Source organism: Podarcis gaigeae (assembly GCF_964106915.1).
Source record: "Podarcis gaigeae genome assembly, chromosome: 16".
Taxonomy (NCBI): Eukaryota; Metazoa; Chordata; class Lepidosauria; order Squamata; family Lacertidae; genus Podarcis; species Podarcis gaigeae.
Window position 1 is genome coordinate 22003303 of NC_139693.1, and position 23512 is coordinate 22026814.

The 23512-nt window shown below is 46.7% G+C and overlaps 1 protein-coding gene and 1 long non-coding RNA gene across 6 annotated transcripts in view; one reads left to right on the plus strand and one right to left on the minus strand.

Annotated features, from left to right (window-relative positions):
* The window catches only part of TAOK3 (TAO kinase 3), a 113893-nt gene that overhangs the window by 20080 nt on the left and 70301 nt on the right, over positions 1–23512 (minus strand). For all 5 annotated transcript variants that reach the window (XM_083717095.1, XM_083717093.1, XM_083717096.1 and 2 more), the window contains 2 exons: positions 22551–22685; positions 1795–2031 (listed from right to left, as the gene is read on the minus strand). In XM_083717095.1, coding sequence (XP_083573221.1) covers positions 1795–2031; positions 22551–22685 — 372 coding nt within the window. The remainder of the gene's footprint in view (positions 1–1794; positions 2032–22550; positions 22686–23512) is intronic.
* On the plus strand, positions 6952–8307 carry LOC310834320. The gene is made up of 2 exons (XR_014559185.1): positions 6952–7085; positions 7970–8307. It is a non-coding gene; the product is annotated as an uncharacterized lncRNA (long non-coding RNA).

The window sequence follows — 23512 nt, forward strand, 5'->3', positions numbered from 1 at the left end:
AGAAAGAAAGAAAGAAAGAAAGAAAGAAAGAAAGAAAAGGCACCGTTAACATCTTAGCCAAGTTTTTAGCTGTGTTGCTCTTTTTCTCCCATATCCTTTGCACTGCTATATAGTAATTGAAATATTCAGGACAGATTAAAATAAAAGCCTGCAAGCAGCACATAGCTAGTCTCTGGTACGGTTGCCGTACTACAAAAAGTGAAAATCCAGACACAAAATTTGTTGAGCTTTTTCTGCAAATTCTCCAAAGAATTGAGCTATTTTTAAGGAGATTCGCCAAAAAATCAACACTTCCGACATGGGTTGCCATATGCCCGAGTTTTCCTGGACATTTTTACCAATTTAATTGCTTTTTGCTTTTATAGACCAGTTTTTTGTCAAGGCACACAAGGCAGTTTACAATTTTAGAATACTAATACAAATAAATGCTATAAAATGCAGAAGCAAAATGGGTCCCCGCCTCTCAGCCTAACCTAACTCACAGGTTGGTGATGAGGATAAAATGGGGAGGTGGGAAACCTATGTAAACCCTTGAGCTCCTAAACGAAAGGTGGGATATAAATGTAATAAACAGATAAATAGTTATGTCCATTAACTTGAATGGATTTATTCTGAGTTGGACTAGCATTGGATACAACCCTATGCCTTCGCAGCCTACTGTACAACTGTGTCTTGGGGTGTTCGAAAATTGCCATCATGTTCCCCCGCTCAGCTTTCTCCATATATTGTTCCTTTAACCTTCCCTCACAGGTCTTGTTTTCCATACTGCTGATGATGTTCACTGTACTCCTCTTAAATAGTTCTAATTTGGCTACATCCTTCTTAATATGTGGCACCCAGAACTGTACACAATACTCCACACAAGATCCGACGAGTGTAGAATAAAGCAGAACTAATGCTTCTCGTGATTTGGTTCTATTAAGGCAAACTAAAATCATGTTTGCCTCTTTGGAAGCCACATCCCAGAGCTGATCCATGTTCAGCTTGTTATAGACAGCAATCCTGAGGTCCTTTTCACACATGTTACTTGCCATCATCATCAGCATCATCAGCATCATTATTATTATTATTTTCTGAAATGCAGAACTTTGCATTTGTTTCGGTTGAATTCTGTCCCCATTTTTAAATTTTAACCCTCTTCCATTAAGGTCATTTTGAATCTTATTTCTGTCTTCTAAGGTTTTAGCTAGCTACAAAGAATCAGGCCCAGGACAGAGCCTAGTGGCAGCTCACTTGAAACTTCCCTCTAAGGTGGAAGAATTCTGAATCATGCCATTTTAGTATGGAAGTATGCATGAGTGTGATCTTTTTGAATGCCCTGATGTAGAAAAAACACATTGAAAAGCAGCACATCGCTGACTTAACACAGCCAAATCTGCCTAATATGCTTGCTTGCTGTACCCCGAGAGCCTCCTACACTAGGGATTATGCAAACATATGACACCACCTCTACTCAATCTAAAGTGGTGCAGACTACAATTCTACTTTTATGGAATGCTCTCCTCCCAGGGAGGAGTGTCCGGTACCAACTTTGCCTGCCACTGAAAAATATGACATTTGGGGAGCACCAAAGATTGGATGTTTTTATTCTGACTTTTTAAATGTGTTTGTGCAGTTTCTACTGTGTCCTCTTGTAGATCACTTTATGACTGTTGTAGGAAGAACTTAATAAATTCAATAAACCCACTGCCATCACATCCTGCAAGATTATCACTGACATTATATATCTTCACCCAGTCTTTTGCACACCCCCCAAAAAAAAACCCACAACGTTTTTAGGATGCCCTGACTCACCTCCTTTTCTATGACGGCCACTTGCTTCTTGGCCAGCTTCTCCAGCTCAATGGACGAGTTGTTGGCATGAGTTTCCACCTCTTTCTGCAGCTTGAGGCGGTGCTCATCCATTTCAGCCTTCAGCTTGTTCTCCAGGGCGATCAGCTGCTTCTGGTGCTGGCGCCGCATCCGCTTATAACCTGACATCTGTTCCCGCAACTCGTTCTCCTGCTCATGCTCATGGATCTGCCTTGTAACCTAAGGCCACCAAAGGAGACAAATATGGACACACGCATGTTATCTTTGGCTTGACAGGGGAGGTAGTTCAGAAGTGCTCCAAAACACTGATGACACCCCATGCTTGCAAGCCCATGTCAGATATTCTAGGCAGTTCAAATAGCCCAGAAGCAAAGTAGATAGGCTCAAGTGATTTATTCAGAGAGGTGGCTGCAAATGGAAAGACTTTTTACAATGTTGTAGAATCACCGAATCGTAGCGTTGGAAGGGACCACAGGGTCATCTGGTCCAACCTCCAGCTAAAGAATCCTTGACAGATGGCTATCCAACCTCTGTTTGGAAGCCTCCATTGAAAGAGTCCACCACATGTTGTATAAACCCAACCGAGGTGAAACGGATTGGACCTTGAACCCCGTTACTGGTAAGCAACTAGCTTTGTCAGAGAGCTGTTTTGACAAGGGAGTTGGTTGGGCCAAATCCATCACACGCACATTTTCCAAATGGCTTGTTGCCAAATTCCATTGTTGCAGGTGTTGTTCATCTGCACCCATCTTTTGCCTCTGGGGTTTACAATTGGTGAAGCAGGTGCGACCATGCCAGGTCAAAGATATGACCCAGGAACCTCCCTCCATACACTTTGAAATATGTTAGCTTCAATATGATTTTAGACAAGACAGAACCACTATGAGCTACCTGGAGATGCCAACAGTCTGGCAGCCCAGAATGATGTCAAGACGGATGACATTTCAGACCAAACTCAAGACCCAGGAGCATTCACCTCCACACACAGACAACATTTAAAGCAGGGTGCTTTAAGCTCCTGCCCTGATCTCAAAATGTCCGCTCTTCCACCATTACTTGACTAATGATGAAAATATTCTTCCTCCGCTCCTGGGCTAGGGCTGAGTATAACTTTCCCAGGACCTGTTTGAGAGGGGAACCTTACAAAGAGAAGAAACAAAACCTTCCTAAATTTTTGATGGGCTAAAACTGACAGTCTTACCATCAACCAAAATGTTTCCTGGGTCACACTCATATCTTAAGGTAAAGGTAAAGGGACCCCTGACCAATAGGTCCAGTCGTGACCGACTCTGGGTTGCGGCGCTCATCTCGCTTTATTGGCCGAGGGAGCTGGCATACAGCTTCCGGGTCATGTGGCCAGCATGACTAAGCCGCTTCTGGCGAACCAGAGCAGCGCACGGAAACGCCGTTTACCTTCCCGCCGGGGCAGTACCTAGTTATCTACTTGCACTTTGAGGTGCTTTTGAATTGCTAGGTTGGCAGGAGTAGGGACTGAGCAACAGGAGCTCACCCATCGCGGGGATTCAAACCGCTGACCTTCTGATCGGCAAGTCCTAGGCTCTGTGGTTTAACCCACAGCGCCACCCGCGTCCCTACTCATATCTTAGGTCAGAACAACCAGAGGACTTCAGGTCACTGCTATTTGCACTCTGGCATGTGCAATGCCTCTTCCTTGCTACTTTTAGTCCTCTATCTTCCCCAGTGCCCAGATTCCATGAGATTGTGCAACTCTGGGTTTCATTGGCCTGTGGGCTTTTCTACAGTGGACAATTTACAGTGCTATCCTACTCAGAATCACATCCCACTTTTCTTCAGTGCTTCTGCTGTGTAAGTGTGAATTGTCCTTGTCTTGACAGGGAAAGCAAATGGAAGACTTGGGTACCCTTATCTGCAAGACTAGGGATAGCTCCCAAGTAGAACACCTGTAGCAACAACCTCCAAAGCAGATCTAGCCTGAACTCTGTTTCACTGTGCAGGTCCTTAAGCCACACACCCTTAGTTAAGAGTGGATCTCTTAAGGTGGTAGTGATTTGGTCTGGAGTCTAGCACTTGTTCAGATTTTTGCCTCCTCTACAGTGAATGAGAATAGAGGATCTTGAATAACTGGTGACAGAGGATCTTGAATAACTGGTGACATAGCTTCTCAACAGCTGTCTTTGCAACTGTTCTGGACCTTTGGTATCTTAGTCCTTATGAAATGGGGGAGGATTTGGGGTCATTCTGCTCTGCATTATGTCCTCTTCTCAGCACTAGATGGGGTTTCACGTCCTAAGGGCTGCTTTGGTCACTCCAATCCTACATTTTCTAGGTCAGCATTGGTTGCTAGCCAGGCTCATGGATATAACACCTTCCTCAAGATCACTAGTTGGGGCTACAGCAGCCATAATGTTAGGAAACTGCATGGCAGGAATGAGCAGGAGGTAGATCAGGATCTACTGATGGATTTGCAATAGCAACCAACAAAAAGCACACCCCCCCCTTTATGCTGGTGAAATGAAGAAAACTGCAGAAAACCAAGAAAGGACTGAGCTCAGCTCTGGTACCAAAGACAAACTCGTGGGCTGAACATACTTCTAGCAGGACAGGCCTTGGTTCATGTGCAGGATATGGTTGGTTTCTGTGAAACTGTGAATTACACCTCTCAGATTTGTGTTTACATGATCGCTTCTTTTGGGATTAAAAATGAAATGTGCCCAAAACCTTGTTGGAGCCAGAGGTTACTGGCTTTTCTAACACACCTGCTGAATGTGTAAACAACTCAAGAGGCTGAAGAAAGCTAGAGGGTTGTCGTCACTGACTATGGCTTCTTCTGAACCATGTCTGTACCCCTATCCAACCAGGTATGCCAACTCTTCATCCAGAGAGAGAATTTTTAAAGAGTGGCCTACTATGAGCCATTTTAATTTGGTTAGGGGTGCACTCAATAGCTTCTTTAACCTTGCGGGTATAACTCAGCCCACCAAAAGCAGGCATATCAACTTAATGTAAAATTGATTAAAAAAATTAAATCTGCAGAGAAGGGACAAGAGCAAGGGTAGGAATTGAAGCATACCCAACAGATTTGGCCGTCATACATCTGAGAGGGGTCATGAAAAGTGATCAGAGGGAGGAAAAGGAACCCAGTTAAAATGCTTTTGGTCTTCCTAGGGAGATGTTGCTCCCCAGAAATAAAAGGCATCAATCCTTCAGGAAGTTGGGAGTGGAAGTTTCTCCCTCCCCTACATTTCAGACGACACGTGATTACTTCCAGGGAGCAGCTATATCCTTGGCCAAATCCCTGGATCTGTCATTGCTATAGTTACGGTAAGTGTTTTCAAAATACATATCTCACCCCTCAATTTACTCCTGAACAACAGGGCACCTGGAAGCATACTATGAGTCATGCAACCCCCTGCTCACACACTTAGTGAAATCTGAAATGGTGTCCAGGCCCCAAAAGCCACAACTGTTTCCTTATTTGGAATATTTGCATCACGCCCTTCTAGTCCAAAGGATGCCCGGAGTGGCTAACAAAACAATTTAGCTCAACATTAGAACAATAAAAATCAACGAAACAATATGGTCATGTAAACAGTAGAGCAGCTAAAATGTTGTGGCTTTAAAGAGAATTAAAACTGCAAGTTGTAAGTCTAAAGTGATGCTTAAAATGGCCCGGGCACATGCAAAGGACTTCAGCTGCTGCATAAAAGACAACAGCACTCAATAAGTCTCCCTGGAAATAGGATTCATGTAACCAAAGAGGTTCCTTTTGTTAATCCTCATGGCTGGCGGAACCTGGAGATGGTTCTGTCTGGATGATCCTGATGCTGAGGGGCGGGGCAGGCTCATGAGGCCCTTATTTGCCACCATACACCCACCCCAGAGCCCAGCCTGCTCTAACCTTGGGTCCTCTGATGTTGCTGGGTTCCAATGGTAAGGGATGGTGGCATTTTTGGACCAACTAACACCCAAGGACTCAAGGTTGCAGAAGGCTACTATGGCCTAATACTGAGAAGCACTGGAAGAGGCTAAGGAAACAGTCTTGAGAGCCATGCAGAATAAGTTCCTATAACTGCTAATGTTCAGTCCGCAAAACAGGCTCATTTCAAGCTCACCCACCTATTTATTCGCTCCATATTTAAATTTTTTTAAAAAGCTTATGGACACCTGTGCACATTCTTTGCCCTTTAAATACACAGGAAGTCTTTCTTCCTCCAGCTCTAAACTTTTATCTCACCAACTGCCTAATAGCCAAAATAAACAGTCCTTTTTGAAGGCTGTGACATGGGAGGGAGGGGTTCAAACTGTTTTGCAGTTCAGCTGGGTACTGAAACGACTATGGCTTGAAGACCTGGCCAGATCACAGCTCTAATGATACTATTTATTTTTGTATTACTTTTATAATGGATTCTCAATTTATTGATGGTCATTCTTTTTTTTAACCAATTAAATTTAAGTAAATGTGCATGGTACTAACTTGCACTTTGTAGGAGAATGAACAAGTGTGAGATAACTTGTAGAGTGGTATCAACAGTTACCAACCTTTTTTAAAAGGAAAGGGCACCTCAATTATTTTTAATTTCTCATCCTTTGCTGTAGTAAGAAGTGTGCATTACTAAAAATAAACGTGTGTTCTGGACTCTCAGCACCAGCAACTAAAATTTCCTCTCACCATTTCATTAAATGAAGCTTTAATTTATTAATCTACCCATTAAACATTTGCAGGTATATTTTTAATATAAGGTTTCCTAATACTGCATGTGGTACTGACAATATCCCTTGTGGATATTCCCTAGGAGGCATTCATGTTCCCATTTTTACCCCTGGAAAACTGAAGCTGAGAGACAGTGATAAGATGCAAGGCACTCAGGCTGTGCTCTATTGCTGCTACCTGCAGCCAGCTGATGTCTTGTCTTCTGAGCCCCTAGCAACCTGGTAGACTGAACTTCAGCTATTTAGGCTGCAGTGCCAGCGTGACTGAGTACTGTCCAAGTGTCAATTCTGGCCTGTCAGGTCCTATGAAGTGTTGGCTCCCTTGGTCTGAGCAGTTCAGCTCTAATGTGATGACACTGTCAACGCTATTGGTTCCTCTCTATGACTAATAACTTTGGATGACTTCATACTTGCCCCCAATACTTGTGTAGGGCTCATTAACTTGACCCCTGCCTGTTTTGGACAACATGCCTGACTTTGACCCAGTCAAGACTGGATGCTTCTGCCATAGATCCTGGGACTCAGGTGCCTGGAGCTTGACCCAAGCTGAGAACGAATTGCCATGTGTCCAGGGCTACTCGGTGATTCCACACCAGAGATTTTCCAGGTCCAAGCATAACACACTTTGCTGGAGCATAACATGCACGGCAGGATAAAAACATAGGCTGTGCCTACGTAACATGGCAGGAAGGTTAAAAATGTAGTAAGTTGTGGTGTGGTCTCAAAATGGCAGCAGCCTGAGGACTGTTTCACCCCGGGATGGACTGATCAAACCTACACTTTGACATGTTTATTAGTGCCTTGCAAACGGGTCTTCCCACAGTGCCAGTGAGTCCAAGAAGCACACTAATTTATGATGGTCATGATCCTCTGGGAAATTTGATGGTGCACAACTCCACTGGAATGGATAGGAGTGCTACCTTAAAAGTTGCATAGGGCTTCACTTCCTTTTTTTAAAATTACTTCGTTTGCACTTTTTCCAGGTCCTTTCCTGAGACTTCCAGAACCCACCCTTGGAATATTTTCTAAAAGGATAATTTTGTAATCTTACATCTCCAGCCCCTAAAGCATTTCCAGCCCACGGGTCTGATCCAGCACGGCAGGCCTCCCTGTTTTAGACGAGCCACACCCACCTGCGCTATAATTGATGTCATATATGATGCCGGGTGTGAGGCAGGTAAAGGCAGGGTGTGGCCGGAAGGGTCTTTGCAAGCACAGCAAACTGGCAGTGGCCGCAAAGCCCTGTTGCGAGCTGCTCCCCCAGCACCTGACAGCTAGCTGGTAGGCTGGCACCGGAGAACCAATCTATGCAGGACTTTTGCCAGCCCTACACTGTGTCAAGCACAGAGCTCACAAAATGATTTTGCACGGTGCTTCCCAAACATTGCTCTCAGACCTTTTCACAGGCCACGCCCTCTCTCTCCAGACCACACCCCCTGGTCCTGCTTTGCACCTTCCTTAACAGGTTTGGGCTGGCTGGAATGCGTCCGTCAACCCTGATCATGTCTCTTGTTTGCCTGGATGGAGGAAAGAGGAGGGCTGTGCAAGTGTGCCTAGAAATTACCCTACTAGACAAAGGGGAAATTCACAGTTGTTGCTCTGGCCACTCTTGCCTCTGGCCATGCAAGCCACTGGTCTGTGGTCCCCCAAGAAGGTTGCCAGGAATGGAACATGGCCCTGGAGATGAAAAAGGTTGCCAACCCCTGTGCTAGACAGCATAGGATCCCCATATACTGTACTGGTTCCATCTGCTGGTAGCAAGCTCTTCACAACAGAAAAGGTTAATAAAGGCTTCCTACTTAAGATGGCACATTTCCTAGGCAATGATCATTTTCATTCTGCCCTAGCCACAAGTGGCATGTACATCTGAGAGTGGCTCACTCTGGCAGGCCACAGAAAGGGTTGATCTGAAGCTGCAGGACCTCGAAGAGCTCCGAGCCCACAATCTGCTCAGGGAGCATATCCCTATCTAGCCTTATGGATGTGTGAAGGGTCCAACCGGAGTGTGTGGAGGCAGCCTCACCCTCTCATGGATGGCACACGTGCCACCAGTCAATATGTGGGTTCAGTCTGAAGGGAGATGCTTCAATGTGTGTGGGATTTCCTCCACTGCAACCCAGATTGGCTAGAGTTCCTGTGCCTGTGGAGGAAATCCCGTGTTTGTGGAAATGGCTCCGTTCAGACTAAGCTGGCCACATGCAGGCTGGAGGACAATGCTACTGCTCTTGTTGGCATCAAGGAGGCAAGGCTGGCTCTGGAGTTCCTGCTGGCTCTTACCCACATTTGTAAATAAATGCCTAAATAAGACTGTGATCTTTATCTCAACTGAGGCCTTTTATTTGGGCCAGGCTATCACCTCTAAGCTCTCTGGTCTGGAGCACCCCATTGCCACTCAGTGAGCTTCTCCCTTGTTCTTTATCTGATGTACTGAGCAGGTGCTGGGGAGCATGAGGCCGCTGGTGTAAGGGGACCAGCTCCTCAAAGCAAGCTGGCTCAGGGGTTATTGTCTGGGAGTCCTGGTTTGAGGGCTCTGGTTGAAGGGGCTCTAATGTGGTGATGAGCTCTGGGTCTAAGTTCAAGCCCCTTGACAGCCAGGGCTACTTCCCTTCCAGATCCAGCCGGTTTATCCTCCTCCTGTGCCCAAGTCCTGGCTATCATTCACAACCAGGGTCATGACCACGTCTCCTTGTCCTTCCTTCCTTCCTTCCTTCCTTCCTTCCTTCCTTCCTTCCTTCCTTCCAACTCATCTTATTTTCTGATTCAATCCCTAAGATCCTGGTTCAATCCCTAAGCTCCTTCTGGACAACTGGCTCTTAGACCAGAGGTAGCCAATATGGCTCCCTCCAGTTGCTGCAGCTTATGGGAGCTGCAGCTCAACATCAGAAGAGCAGCACCTGCCTTAAAGAAAAGCACGAATTTAAACTGGACCCACCAAGACGCAACTAGACACAACGCTTCAGCCATTATTAATCAGGTCTCTTAAGTTGTGTGTGCTTAGTTCCTTCAAGCCTGTCCTCACAGGATGTGCATTCCAGAGCCTTTATCCTCTTCAGTGCCCCTCTCCAAATCCGTTACCCATTTGTATACCCTCCTTAAACTGAACGCATTACTCCAGAAGAGGTGTATGCGGTGCTGAGTAAGGTCTTGTTATTACTTTCTGAGTCTGGAGGGAAAAATGCTCCTATTAACATAACCTAAAATAGCACTGGTCTTCTGTGCCACTGCATCACACCAGCAATGCATATTCAAGTTTTTTTTTTACAAACCCTATAAACTCTCTCAAGTTTTTGCTGGGTTTACCGCTGGCTAGCCATCTTTATCAACTGATGACTGGTGAAGTCCCTAAGCGCCACAGCACACCCAAATGACATCAATGAGCGTGCTAAGGGAACCTGCAGCCTCTGTGAACCCCCCCCCCCCGAATGGATCAGACTCTCCCCACCCTTGCGTTTTGGAGGGTGAGCAGCATTGGCAGTAAAGGTCCAACATGCACCAGGAGGGAAACATGATACGCAATGGCCTCAGATGCTCCCACACACTTATGATGCATCCAAGCCATCTGGCATAACAGGGAGTTGTAGTTTGCATGATGTGTTGCCACTCCGGGTGCATCACTCACACACAGACATGTCCAAGGGCCTCTGAGACCATGTTTTTGGCATACACAAGGCCTCCCTCGTTGTGCTCCTTATGCTAGAGGGAGGGGTTGAAAGGGATCTGTGGGAGTATCTGAGGCCTCAGCACATCATGTGCACTTTCTGGTGCACACTGGGTCCCACCCAATGCTATTCTAGCCTCCAGCAAGCTGTACAGCACAGGGGGAAGAGGCACACCTGATTCATGCTGGGAGGGGTGCACAGAGGTCTTGAGACTAATTCAGGAGCTCAGTGAAATCATGGCATCAGTAGGGCCTTCTGGCCTTACCACTCTTCAATTAGTCCAGGAAATCAGTGGATTAATTTTGAGACATCCTTTTAATTAATCCAGCATTTTTAGATTAATTAAAGGATGGGAGTTGGAAAAGTCTCCCCATTGCTAATTTCATCTCAGATCCCAACAGTGTTTACTGACTCTCTGGGCAGCAAGGCTGCTAAGCAACATTCACAGAGAAAAGTCAAAGAAGGCAGCCCTGGGTATGGAGGTAAGTTGAGGGGTGATGATCCCATGGTCCATCAGTTCTCTGGTGCCTCTGCTCACCAGCAGAGGAACTGGAGAAGCAAGGAGAGGGCAGTTTCCTCAGCAGAGGATCCTTACCTGGGATCTGTGCCTTTCCAGGAAACAAAAGATAGTACTTGCATAAAAGGCACTAAATCAAGCTGCTCCCCCTTGAGAAGCTGTGAGAGACCTGCAAGGATTGTGGAGGGTGGGGTGAGAATAAAAACGATGGAACTCTAGAGTGACAGCCGAAAACCAAGCAGCTGCCAAGCCCATCAGCACCACCCCAAGGAGCACAGAGGTGCCTCGTGCCAAGCCAGATGACTGGTCCATCTAGCTCGGTGTTTTCTGCTGCACTGACTGGCAGCAGCTCTCCAGGGTTTGGGGCAGAGGATTTTGACAGTGCTAAGAGTAGAAGTGGGTCTTTGTATGGGAATGAATGAAAAAGCAATGGATGAATGTTTCATTCCTTATATAGGAACACTGAAAGCAGCCTTATTCTAAGTCAGATTGGTGATCCATGTGTTTCAGTATTGCCTACACAGACTGAAACCCTGGACGTCGCTGCCGGATGGGGAACATTCTCAGCCCTACCTGCTGGGGATTGAACCTGGGACCTCAACCACTAAGGTGCTCAACCACTAAGCCTATTCACCTTCCTGGGTGAATTGGCTCCTCCAAATTTCACCTGCCTGACCCTCCAAACAAGTAGAGGGTCTTGTCAGCAGTCTCCCCTGCTGCTAGGCAGTCTCCTGCCTCCCACCTCCCTTTCCAGTCCCACACAAGGAGCCTCCAATGGGGCTCCCTCTCCCTCACTGCAAGCCCTATTCCAGTGTTTCCCAACCTTGTGCCTCCAGATGTTTTTGGCCTACAACTCCCATCATCCCTAGCTAGCAAGACCAGTGGTCAGGGATGATGGGAGTTGTAGGCCAAAAACATCTGGAGGCACAAGGTTGCGAAACACTGCCCTATTCATTGCTAGTCAACCTCTCCACCAAAGCCCCAGGCAGAGCAACCAAGCACCAGGGAACCCATGCCCTTCTTTCCCACACAGGGGCCTTGCACAAGAGGCTACCTCAAGGGATTCTAATGGCCGGAACTATTGGGAGCATGAAGAGTCTCTTTTGCCACTCATTGCTGGGTTCAGCTGCAGAGTGAGCAGGACTGACGTTGGGCAGTTGGTAAGAGTTGATCTTTTATCTGGAGAACCTCCCTTTGCCCCGATACATAGATACTTATGCACAGCAGCGGGACACACCCGTGATGATGTTTCCATGCTTCCCTGCCAGGACACACTAGGTAGAACTAGCTGAGGGGGCAAGGGCAGAAAGTGGGGCAAATTTAGAAGAAAGGCCCATACTGAAAATGGCTGAGAAACCTCTCCTTACTGAGGTGCTGGGCACACCCAAAGCATGCTGAGTTTTGCAAGGCCACGTGGTTAATTATAGTGCCTACTAAAATTTGCCTAGAATACCGGTCAGGATCACCAATCTATTATATCCACCCCACATGACCTTTCTTCCAGTCTCCAATCACAGGATTACTTTTACAATAATATTACCTATCCGTCAGTCACTTCGCACCCTGAGTTTCCTTAAGATTCAGTGTTACATGGCAGCTGATGGTGAAGAGGTCTAGTGTAGTGGTTAAGAGACTGAGCTCTGAGGTCACACCCACACTGGGCATTTAAAGTGCTTTCATATCAGTTTAAGCATCATGGAGAATCCTGGAAACTGTAGTTTGCTAAGAGTGCTGGGAATAGTAGCCCTGCGAGGTCAGCACCCTTAACGAACTACAGTTCCCGGGATTCTTTAAGGAAAGCCACAGTAAGCGTGTGACCTGAATCAGGAAGCCCTTCTTCTGCATCTCAGCTCCGCCAGGTGGGTTCCGGGCGAGGAATTCTCTCTGCTTCAGTTCCCCACCTACAACGAGGGGATACTAATACTGACCTATGTTACAGGGCTTTGAAAACGCTCTCACACTGTATGTGCACTGCTGTCGTGATCCCAGGAACAGTGCAATGAATTTGCCCAAACAAACTCTTTCTCTTGGACACACATCGCTTACAGACTTTGCCATCTGAGGTGGTTAGTTCAGATAGGAGTCTCTCTCTCTCTCCCTCCTTTGGTGACCTCTTTTGTGAGGACAGACACAAATACCTCATTTAAACTTTACTATGATACTGCTATCATCATTGATGTCCCTAAGGGAACAGCAGGAATGGATTTTAAAACCTGATATGGAAAGAAGTGAAAGAATGATTCATGGAGAGAGAAGAGGAATGGCTGGACCAGAGCTTTAAAAGAACACGGGGCTTTTTGAAGCCAAACAATACAAGGAGCTCCCTTTTTACGGAGCCAGACCTAATAGTGCCTCCCATTCAGCACTGTCCACCCTTTCCAGGGTCCCAGACAGAGATCTCTTTCAGCGCTGATTGCACACAACCCTTTAAGCGGAGATGCAGGAAACTGAACATGGAACCTTAGCCATGCCTTGAATTAACAGTGGCATCCTGTTCTGGTGGTTGCCAGGGTCCCTACCTTGATCGCCTGTGCACAAACCAGATAGTGGGACCTTTGCAAGAGAGCTCCTTTCACAAAGCAAAGAGCCAAAAAGCCAACGAAACAGAAACTAAATTGGGAGTGGCTAAAGCTGTAGCAAAACTGCAGAGCAAAGGGAATTAACACTGCAAGAACAAGGGAGGAGAAACCCAGAGCAATGAGTTCTCAACATCAGCTCCTGGAAGAGCAATAAGTGGTCTGAGTAGGTCCAGCATGGGCAGACATTTTCACAGGGGCTACAAAAAGGTTTTTACCTTCCTACCCCCACCCCGTCCCCCATGGATGGCTAACGTAGGGTGGTAGCTCGTTGGAGATGGCTCATGGGGAGCCTGAATTGTTATTCAGCTGGGATGGGATTCAGTCTGAAAACTGCTTGTTTCAGGCCATGGGTGGGGTTCAGAATAGAGACATGGGGAACAGAACCTTTGCAGCACTGTCCATGGGCTGCAGGTGTTGGGGGCTTTTTTTTGGGGGGGGGAGGAAAAAGGACACCTGTATTTGTTTAATGCTATGATATACAGAATTAAAAGGACTCCGATTTGAGAGCACCTGCTGGCTGTGAACCAGAGATTGCATTGCCATGGAGGAGGGATGGTCTCTGGTAAATTAAGCTGTTAAGAGAGTTCAAGCAGCTTTCTCCCTCCTTATGCATCCCTTCCATGACACCCTGACCACTTCATATTCCTGGAAGCCATTGAGTATGCTCAATCTTTGTGATTTTGTACTTTTCTTTTACTGTCCCTTTAATTTGTGTACTAATATAGATCTGCATATTTGGAGAAACCACTGTTGCATTGATTTTGGAGGTGGTGGGGGATTTTACTTCCAAAGCTGACTAGACAAGAGGCTGCCAAATTCTCTATCGGAAGGGACGAGAACACAGTGCAATGTATTCCTCATCTCTAACAGGAGAGCTCCTGTTCAGGGCTCCAACTAGCTCAGAATAAGAGCCTTGTAAGGCTCTTCAAGGCTTCCAGAAAGGGGGAGGGGGAAGGTTTCAAGAGGAACATAAGAAAAAAAAGGCACTTCAGTACTCTCCCCAGCCCCGCCCCGCCCCCATCCTCAAAACTCTCCCCACCTGCTCTTAGGGATGTTCTTAGGGATTTTGCACCATCCCTCACCAAACCAGTATGTGAAGGAATACTTTGAATTTCAAACTTGCAATGCACAAGCCAAAAAACTGTCCATTAGGAGAAAGGGCAAGAAGAAGAATGCATGCATTGGTGAAAATAACATACAAAAATATATTGGGGAAAGTTGCTTGCAAAAAATCTATACATTTCGCAAATCTGCAAAGAGCGGGATTTTTTTGTACATACTATTAAAAAATGTGCAAACTGAAGTGGAAATGGGGTGTGGTAAACTGGAGACTGGGAAAATGAGAAGCTGGGAGAATCCCAAATGGACAAAATTCGTCCATCCCCACTTGTGCTATATAGTGCTGGTAGGGAGGGAGGTTTCTAGACAGTAGGAAAAGGAAACATGGGGTGATGAGATCATCATGGTATGTATGCCCAGGAGTGGCTGGGGAAACCCAGACAGATGGGTGGGGTATAAATAAAATAAAATAATAATAATAATAATAATAATAATAATAATAATAATAATAATAATTAATCCCCTAAATTAGTCTTCTCCAGATGCTCTGGACTACACATCCCATTTTGTCCAATGGTCTGGGATGACAGGAGGTGTAGCCAAAAACATCATCATCATATTTACATTTATATTTAATTTATTAAATGTGTATACCACCCTTTATCCATAGATCTCAGGGCGGGTCATAGGATAAAAAATATATAGAGACAAAAAAAATACATAATAAAAACAAGAACAAACCGATCCAAAAACCCCTCTCCTCGAACACATTTAAAAGGATATATGATGTTAGCCATCTGGAGGGCACCAATTTGGGGAAGGATACCCTAAGCTGTAAGCTATGATGAGTTCAAACAGGCCAATTCCCTTCTACCATCCCCACCCCCACAGCTGACATCCTCAGCAGTTTATTCTAAATGCATAGATCTGCTTTCCCCATCCAGATCTTTGGGACTACAACTTCCATCAGCCGCAGCCGAAGCATGCAGCCAGCTATGTTCCCTGCCTTCTACAGATCTTGGAAGCCACTTAACACCAGTCTCTCTTGAAACCTTAAATTTTTTATTTTATTTTTAAATTTTGCATACTTGGGGATTGCCCTGAGTATGCAGCCGTATATACCTTCCCAATGGGCATGGTGCTAAGCAAAGGTTGGTATTAGAGGGAATGATGACCAAGAATGGGAGTGTCCTATACAGCCCCATCAAGGCAGAAGACAATTGGGAGACACTATTCTGGCATTGGAGAGATTGGGGTTTTGAAGATTTGCACCTCCTTGCCATGCAATTTTAGCCTCTTTCACATGTTATTCATGTGAAAGGGACATCAAACAAGTACTGGGAATTGGTGTTGCAGTACTGTCCCGGCCTCTGGCTCTGAGAACACTGCCTGTCCTGGCCTCTAGATCAGTGGTTTTCAACCAGTGTGCTGAGGCACCCTGGGGCACCTTGAATGATGGTCAGGGGTGCCATGGGCAGCCCTGGCCTCTGCCCCTCTTTCCTTCCCTCCCTCCTCTGATACCCTCTCGTGTCATTGCCTCCCAAAGGCTTGCACAGCTATTTACTGCAACAGCCCTGGCTACAAGCTCCACAGGCAAATGGTGCCTCTGAGAGGCACCTCTCTTTGGGGCGGGGGCAGCTCAGAGACCAGGGGAGGCAGCAGCAGCTGCCTGGAGGACTCCCAAGGAGGCGGCAGAGGAGGCTGAGGGAATGCTCCACAAGGGAGGGTGTTCGAAAAAGGGTGGGAGGCTGCCAGCATTGCAGGCAAGGGGTGACAAAACTGGGATCTTGGACCCCACAGGGGTGCCACAAAAAGAATGTAGTTGGTCAAGGGGGCCATGGACTCAAAAAGATTGAAAACCTCTGCTCTAGATAATTATATATTAACTGATGCACAGGTGGGTGGGTGTGTGCACAGTTGATGACACCAAGACCATATGGATCAAGCCAATGGCCCCTTAAGCAGAGGTTGGGTGGCCATCTGTCATGGATGCTTTAGTTGAGATTCCTGCATTGCAGGAGGCTGGACCAGATGACCCCTGGTGTCCCTTCCAATTCTAGAATTCTATGAGTCTACCCCCTATGGGAAGCCCGCAAGCAGGGCCTGAGCACAACAGCACTCTTTGCCCACATGTGGTTTCCAGCAACTGGTGTTGCCTCTAACTGTGGAAACAGAGTACTGTACAGCCACTGTGTCTAGTAGCCACCAGTAGCCCTCTCCTCCATGAATTCGTCAAATCCTCTTTTAAAGCCATCTAGGCTGGTAGGTATGCCATCTAGACACACATGCAGGCACCACAATTTAAGGAGGATATTGACAAACTGGGATGTGTGCAAAGAAGGGAAACCAAGATGATGACCCTTGGAGTCCCTTCCAAGCCTACAATTCTATGATTCTATGTCTAGAAGTGGGGTCAGGCAGTGCGTCCTTGTTCCCTGCTGCTTGTGCAACGCTCCCTTTATGAAAGCAAAACATGTGGGCTTTTTTCATGCCACCTTTTTTGACATCGCCCCCCCCCCAAAGTGATGGAACAGAAACATACAGCTAAGGAAAGACACAAGTTAATAATGCACGTGGAAATAAGACAGAAGGGAAATCCCAGAAGTTAGAGACACCGCTCCAGAAATTTGACACACCGGTTAAACTTGGGTGGTGTTGAATGCACCAGATTGGCCTTCCACCCACATTTTCCCAGAAGCAGCCTTGGGCAATCAAGTACATACACATACGTGTGTGTGTGTGTGTGTGTGTGTGTGTTATGTCTGGACTCTTCTCACATTCTGGCCACTCCCCAAATACGTACTCAGTCTGACTTAGCCATGAAGAGCACAGGAATAAGTTGCAGCTAAGCAAAGTTCCATGCTGCCGCAAATCTAGCCCCCAGTGAGCCAATACATGGCTACAAGGGGGGGGGGGCAGCTCAATAGGAAAGAACTGGCCATGGTCAGCTGAGGCAGCCTGAAGGTTAATGGTACCTTTTATGAACATTGTGTAGTCTTCCCACTACCTTGGGCATGGAGGGAACCTCTGCTAAATCCCTGAAATGCGGTTAAAAATCAAAATGCCCATAGAATTCTTAAAAGGTCAAGGCCTACCCTACCATGACTACAGCTAAGCATGAGACCTTCTCCATGGAGTTGTGAAGCTACACATCCAGTACTGCACCAGGAGATGCACGGATGGCTAACATGTTATAGGCTGCCTGTCTTGTATGTGGACAGAGGTTCATTTGGCTCTGGAAGGGTCAGATTAAGAGGTGGTGAACTGGCTGCCCATGGGCGACATTGAGGCCCCAACACAACCTCATCATGTCATGAAGGGGCAGCTTCGTATCTTGCATGGCCAACTGACAACCCTCTCATTGGGAATGGTCCTGACACAGAGAGGCCTCTCAGGCAACTGGAGGGGGAGAGAAGCAGCTGGCATGTCCTTTGCCCAGTGTGTATACAGCAGATTCTACCTGGCCAATGTGCTCTGAGGGGTATCTGTGTGTCATCATTGGGCAGTTAGCCTCCAAGCAGGTAGCCTGGATAGAATCCAGCGTTGTAGACTGAAGACATGCTGCTGCTTGCCAGTCTTTATATTTAAGATGCATTTGCACTGATGACATGAATACAAATGTCAAAATGTTCATATACTACTACTAGATCCCCACCCCCATTTCTCTACCAGCTAATGACAAGTCAGGAAACCTCAGTTTGTATTCAAAACGGTGGGGATTTCTTCATGTCTGTGACACCATTTCCAATAATGTTTTTTACGTTAAAACACACACACACATACACACCAAGTTAAAGGAATGAGAAAGCTAACAGCAGGGAGGATAAGAAAGGGGTGGCATAATCTAAAGAGCAGGCAGTGTTAAAACATTTGCAAGTTGCGCCACAGTTTTAGGATATGGCAGGTTATAAATGGAAATTAGTTAGAGCTCTGCCTGGTCAATGGTCAAAAGCTTTATCTCAGGTGTGGGGCATATTTGGTGCTCCAGAAGTTGCTGAACTGCAACTCCCATCATGCTTGGCCATTGGCCATGCTTGCTGTGGCTGATGGCAGCTGTAGTTCAGCAACACCTGTAGGGCCCAAGGTTCCCCACACCTGCTCTATCTGGTGCAGGGCATGCAAGACAAAAGAGGGCTCCGCGGAGGAGGAGGAGCCACATAGTGCAGTAGATAAAAACAGTGCTTGCATGTTATATTGCATTTGCCAAGACTCAATCTCAGGGAGGGAGCCTCCAATAGGAAACCTTGGTGTCAAGTGCACTTCCCAGCCAAGGAATGCACACCACAGAGAGTTAACTCTTCATGGTCAAACATAACACTTGCTTCTACAGCTCTGGAGACCTGGGTAGCTCTTCCCAGGAATGTGCTTTAAGGAGCAGTTGCAACAACTGGGGACCACTCCTCCTCCACCAATTGATGTACCTTCGCCCTGTGAGCTGTGTGTATGTAGCCAGAGACTCTGCCTGCATGGAAGCTGCTTCTGCTCTTCCTGCTTCAATTATCTCCTGGTTCTGGGAGACTGGTGCAGGAAAAGCCCCCGGGACTTCACTTGCCTGGCTTGCCTCTTTCTCCTCCTGCCTCTGATTCTTGCCTCCTGGCTGGTATGGGTCCCCGCAGACCACTCCCCCACCTCTCCTGAGTCAGACTCCAGTCCCACCCCCCCTAGTGCACACTCGTCAGCATCCTGCCAGTCCCTGGTATTTGGGAAGGCGATGACTACTGGACTGGGTGATTGGTTCTCAAAGTGGGAATTTGCAGGGCTTTTCTTTAGCTCAGATAAAAGGCAAGAAAGAGGTTACATGATGGAAGTTTATAAAACTATGCATGGCACGGAGGAAGTGGGCAGAGAAAAGTTTTTCTCCTTGTCTCATAACACTAGAACTTGTGGACCTTGAATGAAGCTGAATGTTGAAGACCCAGGACAGGTGAAAGAAGAGTATTTTTCACCAGCACATAGTTAAGACTATGGAACTTGCTCCCACTGGAGGCAGTGATGGCCACCAACCTGAATGGCTTTAAGAAAGGATTGGGCAAAGTCATGGAGAAGAAGGCTACCAAGGGCTGCTAGCCATGATGACTATGCTTTGCCTCCATGGTATGAGGCAGCAAAGCTTCTGAATGCCAGTTGCTGGAAAACACAGGAGGAGAAACTGCTCTTGTGCTTGGGTCCTGTTTGTGGGTTTCCGAAGCAGCATCTGTTTGGCAACTGGGAGAACAGGATGTTGGACTAGATGAGCCACTGGCCTGATTCAGCAGGCTCTTCTTCTGTTCTTAAGTGGAGATCTTGCATTTTCCTTTGTTTCTCCCAACTCAGGTTTATTTGTGCTTTCCTGGCTAGTTTATACTCCCCTCACCTTTAACAGCAAACTCAGTCGATGAGTGCTGACAGGACTGGGAGACAAAAGGTGGCTATTGAGAACTGAGAGGGTGGTACCAACATGTAGGGTATTGGTGGGGGGGAGCTAGAAGTATCTCCAAAGCATTGAGGGTTGTATCCAACTTAGTATTACTCAAAGCACAGAAATTAATGGGCCTTAGTCATATCCATTAACTTCAATGGGTCTGCTCAGAGTAAGGCTAATATTGGATGCAACCCTAAAAACAAAACGGGTAACCCCCATCTCCCAAATAGCACCCCAGTTGGGACTCACGTGTTCTCCAGGAACCATGGACTGTTGAGCATCAAAAGCAGGGTGGAGAGGAAGGGAAGGGAAAACCTGGAGTGGTGGTGTACAAAACAGCTTGTTTCATCCCCTTGCATCTTATAATGTTCTGGATGTGGGCATGGCAGATTAAATGGCCAATCCTGAACAGGAGCACTCCTGTTAGATGGTGAGAATACGCTGGAACATTTTGTAGCAGGTACAACTTTTGCATGCATTTAAAACACCACTGGTGGCAAGAATGAGGGGGAAAGAATACTGGTGAGACTTCATTTTCCTTGGCCATGCCTTTACTTTCAAGGAGTAAAAGGGAGGGGGGAGTTGTAAGTTTACCAGTGGTGATAACTGGATACACCAATGGCAGGCACAGGAGGAGCCAGAGGGGAAACACGAGTGGTAGCTGGTTCTGTGTATCATACTATTCCCTTACCCCTCTTGGCAGACAGGTACCATGGGTCATAGTAATGCTCCTCCAGGTCTCCCAGGGGTTGTAACTACTGCTTAATGATTAGTGTGGTTCTTGACCATTTATGAGCTACAATGGGAGAGGGCAAGATTCGGCGAATGCCAACACTCACTTGTGAACAAATGGGTGTTGTGAATTTCCAAAATAGGTCTGCGTCCCCCCACATTGAGGACCTATACGAGTGAACGCTGGCAAAACGTATTTCGGCAACTGCCAACTTTCACTGGTGTTATCTTGGGAGATTTTTGGGCTGTTGCATTTGGGGTTGTCAGTCTTGACACCCGCCACATTTTAGACACGGATATGCAAAAGTGAAATTCGTGAGATGCTGATATATCGCTAGCGTCAGAATTCCCTCCGCCCCCAAGAGTCACGCTTTGGACTGAGTAGTATTTTAGCAAGAGTTTGAGAATGAGGGAACTGAATGACTGCGCTAACTTACAACAGGACTGTATCCATTTCTACAAGGCAAGGGGTGTACTGGTATAATGAGATGCCACAAGATTCGCTACCAAAGGAGAGAACACCCAAGGCCTCCGCTTGGATGAGGCGTGAGGCATGTTGCCGCCCTGAAGACCATCCTTCCATGCCCGTACAATCGGGTCAACCTGTAAGTTCCGGAGGGAGCAGTTTCCCTTGCCACACTGGGGGTGGGGTAACCACACACACACATGCACACACACACCCCTCCCGAGATCCACGCCAGCAGTGAGCACGAGCAATAATTCAAACTCGACTGCTTCAGCACAAGGGGTGGGGGAGATATGAAGCCTCTACCACTGCAAATTCGTTCTCAAACCACCACTGTCTAGGGCTAACAAGAAGCTCTTTTGATGTGTCCTGAAGATTGGAGCGAGGGGGAGCGTGGGGGGGGGGCAGATGTGCTATGGAGAGGACTCAGGGAAATGGCAAAGGAGAAAAATCATTCAGCTAAGAGGCAAGACAAAAAAAAAGCGGGGGGGGGAGGGTTATCCATTGTAATTTCTGGGCTGGCTCAGGATGATGTCATAATGGCAGGCAGCAAATGCAACGGCCAAATGCTGGGCACCCTGTAAATCTCTCTGCCCATGTGACCTCTAATACTGATTTGGCCGAAATACCAAATATTTCTATCATTTTACATGTACGAGATCGTTTCTGGTTTGCGAAGCATCACAACCCCTCCTCCATCCACTCTTGGGATACTGCTGCCAATTTCCAGCTCTGTGTGTGTGTTAGAGGGAGTGTGTGTGTGTGTGTGTGTGTGTGTGTGTGTGTGTGAGAAAAGGAAAGGATGGGGGAGGAGGCAGAGACCTCACTCTCTACAAGCACACACCCCTTTCGCTACTACAAAGACATCACTAGCAATCACATTTGCAATAGTACAAATGCTGGCTGAACCACCGCCACCATCTCCTCTTGCCTGCTTTTTCTCGCACCCTCCGGTAAAAAAAGAAAGAAGGGAAGAGGGGGGAAAAACCCAGCCCTCTGTCATTTTATAGGAGTTGCCCGGTCCTTTATAGTGTCAAATGGGAACAATGCAGTTAGCCGTAAAATGAATGAATGAGAATGAATGAATGCAAACAGCTAAGCAATTCGCCATGAGAGGCGGCAGTGGTTCCTTCCACTGGTCAAACCATCAGCACTCATTAAAATTATAATCATCAATATCTCCAGTCACTCCGTCGTTCCCCCCCACCACCACCCCTCCTCCTCCTCTTCCTCCTCCTCCCAGACAGACAGAAATTATACTCAACAAAAATGGATGCAATTTGGAACAAACCAATCAGAGGGAAAAAAGAAAAGAAAGAAAACCATCTCTTCCTTCCAAAAGCCACGTTTAAATTTCAACCTGCTGCAAATAAATCCCAAATTGCTAGGAGATATTTTCAAAATATTCTGCAAAAGATTTTTTTCTTTAAATAAATAAAAAAAACACCTCTCTCTCTCTCTCAATATCTAGTTGCTATGCCAACAAAAAGAGAGAAAGAGAGAGAGAGAGATAGATAAAGAGGGCGTTGGGAGAGAATTCTTGACCCCTTCCCCAGACTGACACAGTCACATCAGAACGAGGAGGGGAGGAAAAAAAAAGGATAGCGGGGCAAGGGGTGTGGTGGCTGCTTACCAAAGATGCTGATTTGATTGTGGCAAAGCGTTCTCGGTTCCGGTAGTGGAGGGCCCGATTCTGGACTGAGTGGGTAGGCCGCAGCTCAGGCCTGCGCTCCCCGTGGCCCACCTCATCCCTTATGAATACATGATCCTGCAGAAATGGATGAAAACAAGGAGAAAGTCCAGTTGTGCTCTTTCTTCGCCGGCTGCCTCTCTTTCACCCCTCTTTTTGCACAAGCCCTGCTGTTTGAAATGCATAGTTTGGCTCTCTGCTAGTCCCTGCAGCTCTCACAGTACAAAATGAATAAGCAACACATTGCAGCCTTCAGTTAGGAATGTCAGCTGATCGCTAGTGGGATGCCTTCTGAATCCCTGGCAGATTTTTTTTTTTAACCTCCAGAATTACATATGTGCAAAAAAGAGAATCAAAAACACAAAGCGCTGCAGAGCAGTCAGAGTCCTCAGAAGGGCTTGCTTAAAACACTGCACCCAAATAATCCCTTTAAAAACATGGTTTCCATGGCTAGCAAAGATGCTGCTGCTGCTGCTGGTGGTGGTGCTGCTGCTGCTGCTCCCTTTGAACACAGAAGCAAGGATCTGCCACATTCCCTTTTCCAGCCTGGATTTTCCTCTGGACTTGCTATCTGCTCTGAAGAAGAAGCATTTCTGTCTAAATAGATGCAGGATGGAGGAGACCAGCCTCTCTGTGTGTGTCTTGTGCTGGAAAGACTCTGTGACCACTCAGGGATCCTGCTTTCTAGTCATGATCGTGCACGGTTCTAGCATTTTCTCTCCATAGCCTTGGAAAGGATTTTTTTTTTTACATTTAAAGAGACAGAACACAGTTTAATACAAATGATCTTTGCTAAGTTTTTTCTTCTCTCCTGTGACCCAGAGCTTCAGGAAACAATGACACGATGGCCAGAATTCGTGTTTTAAGTGTCATACTGTCTCTCACATATATATTTTTTAAAAATA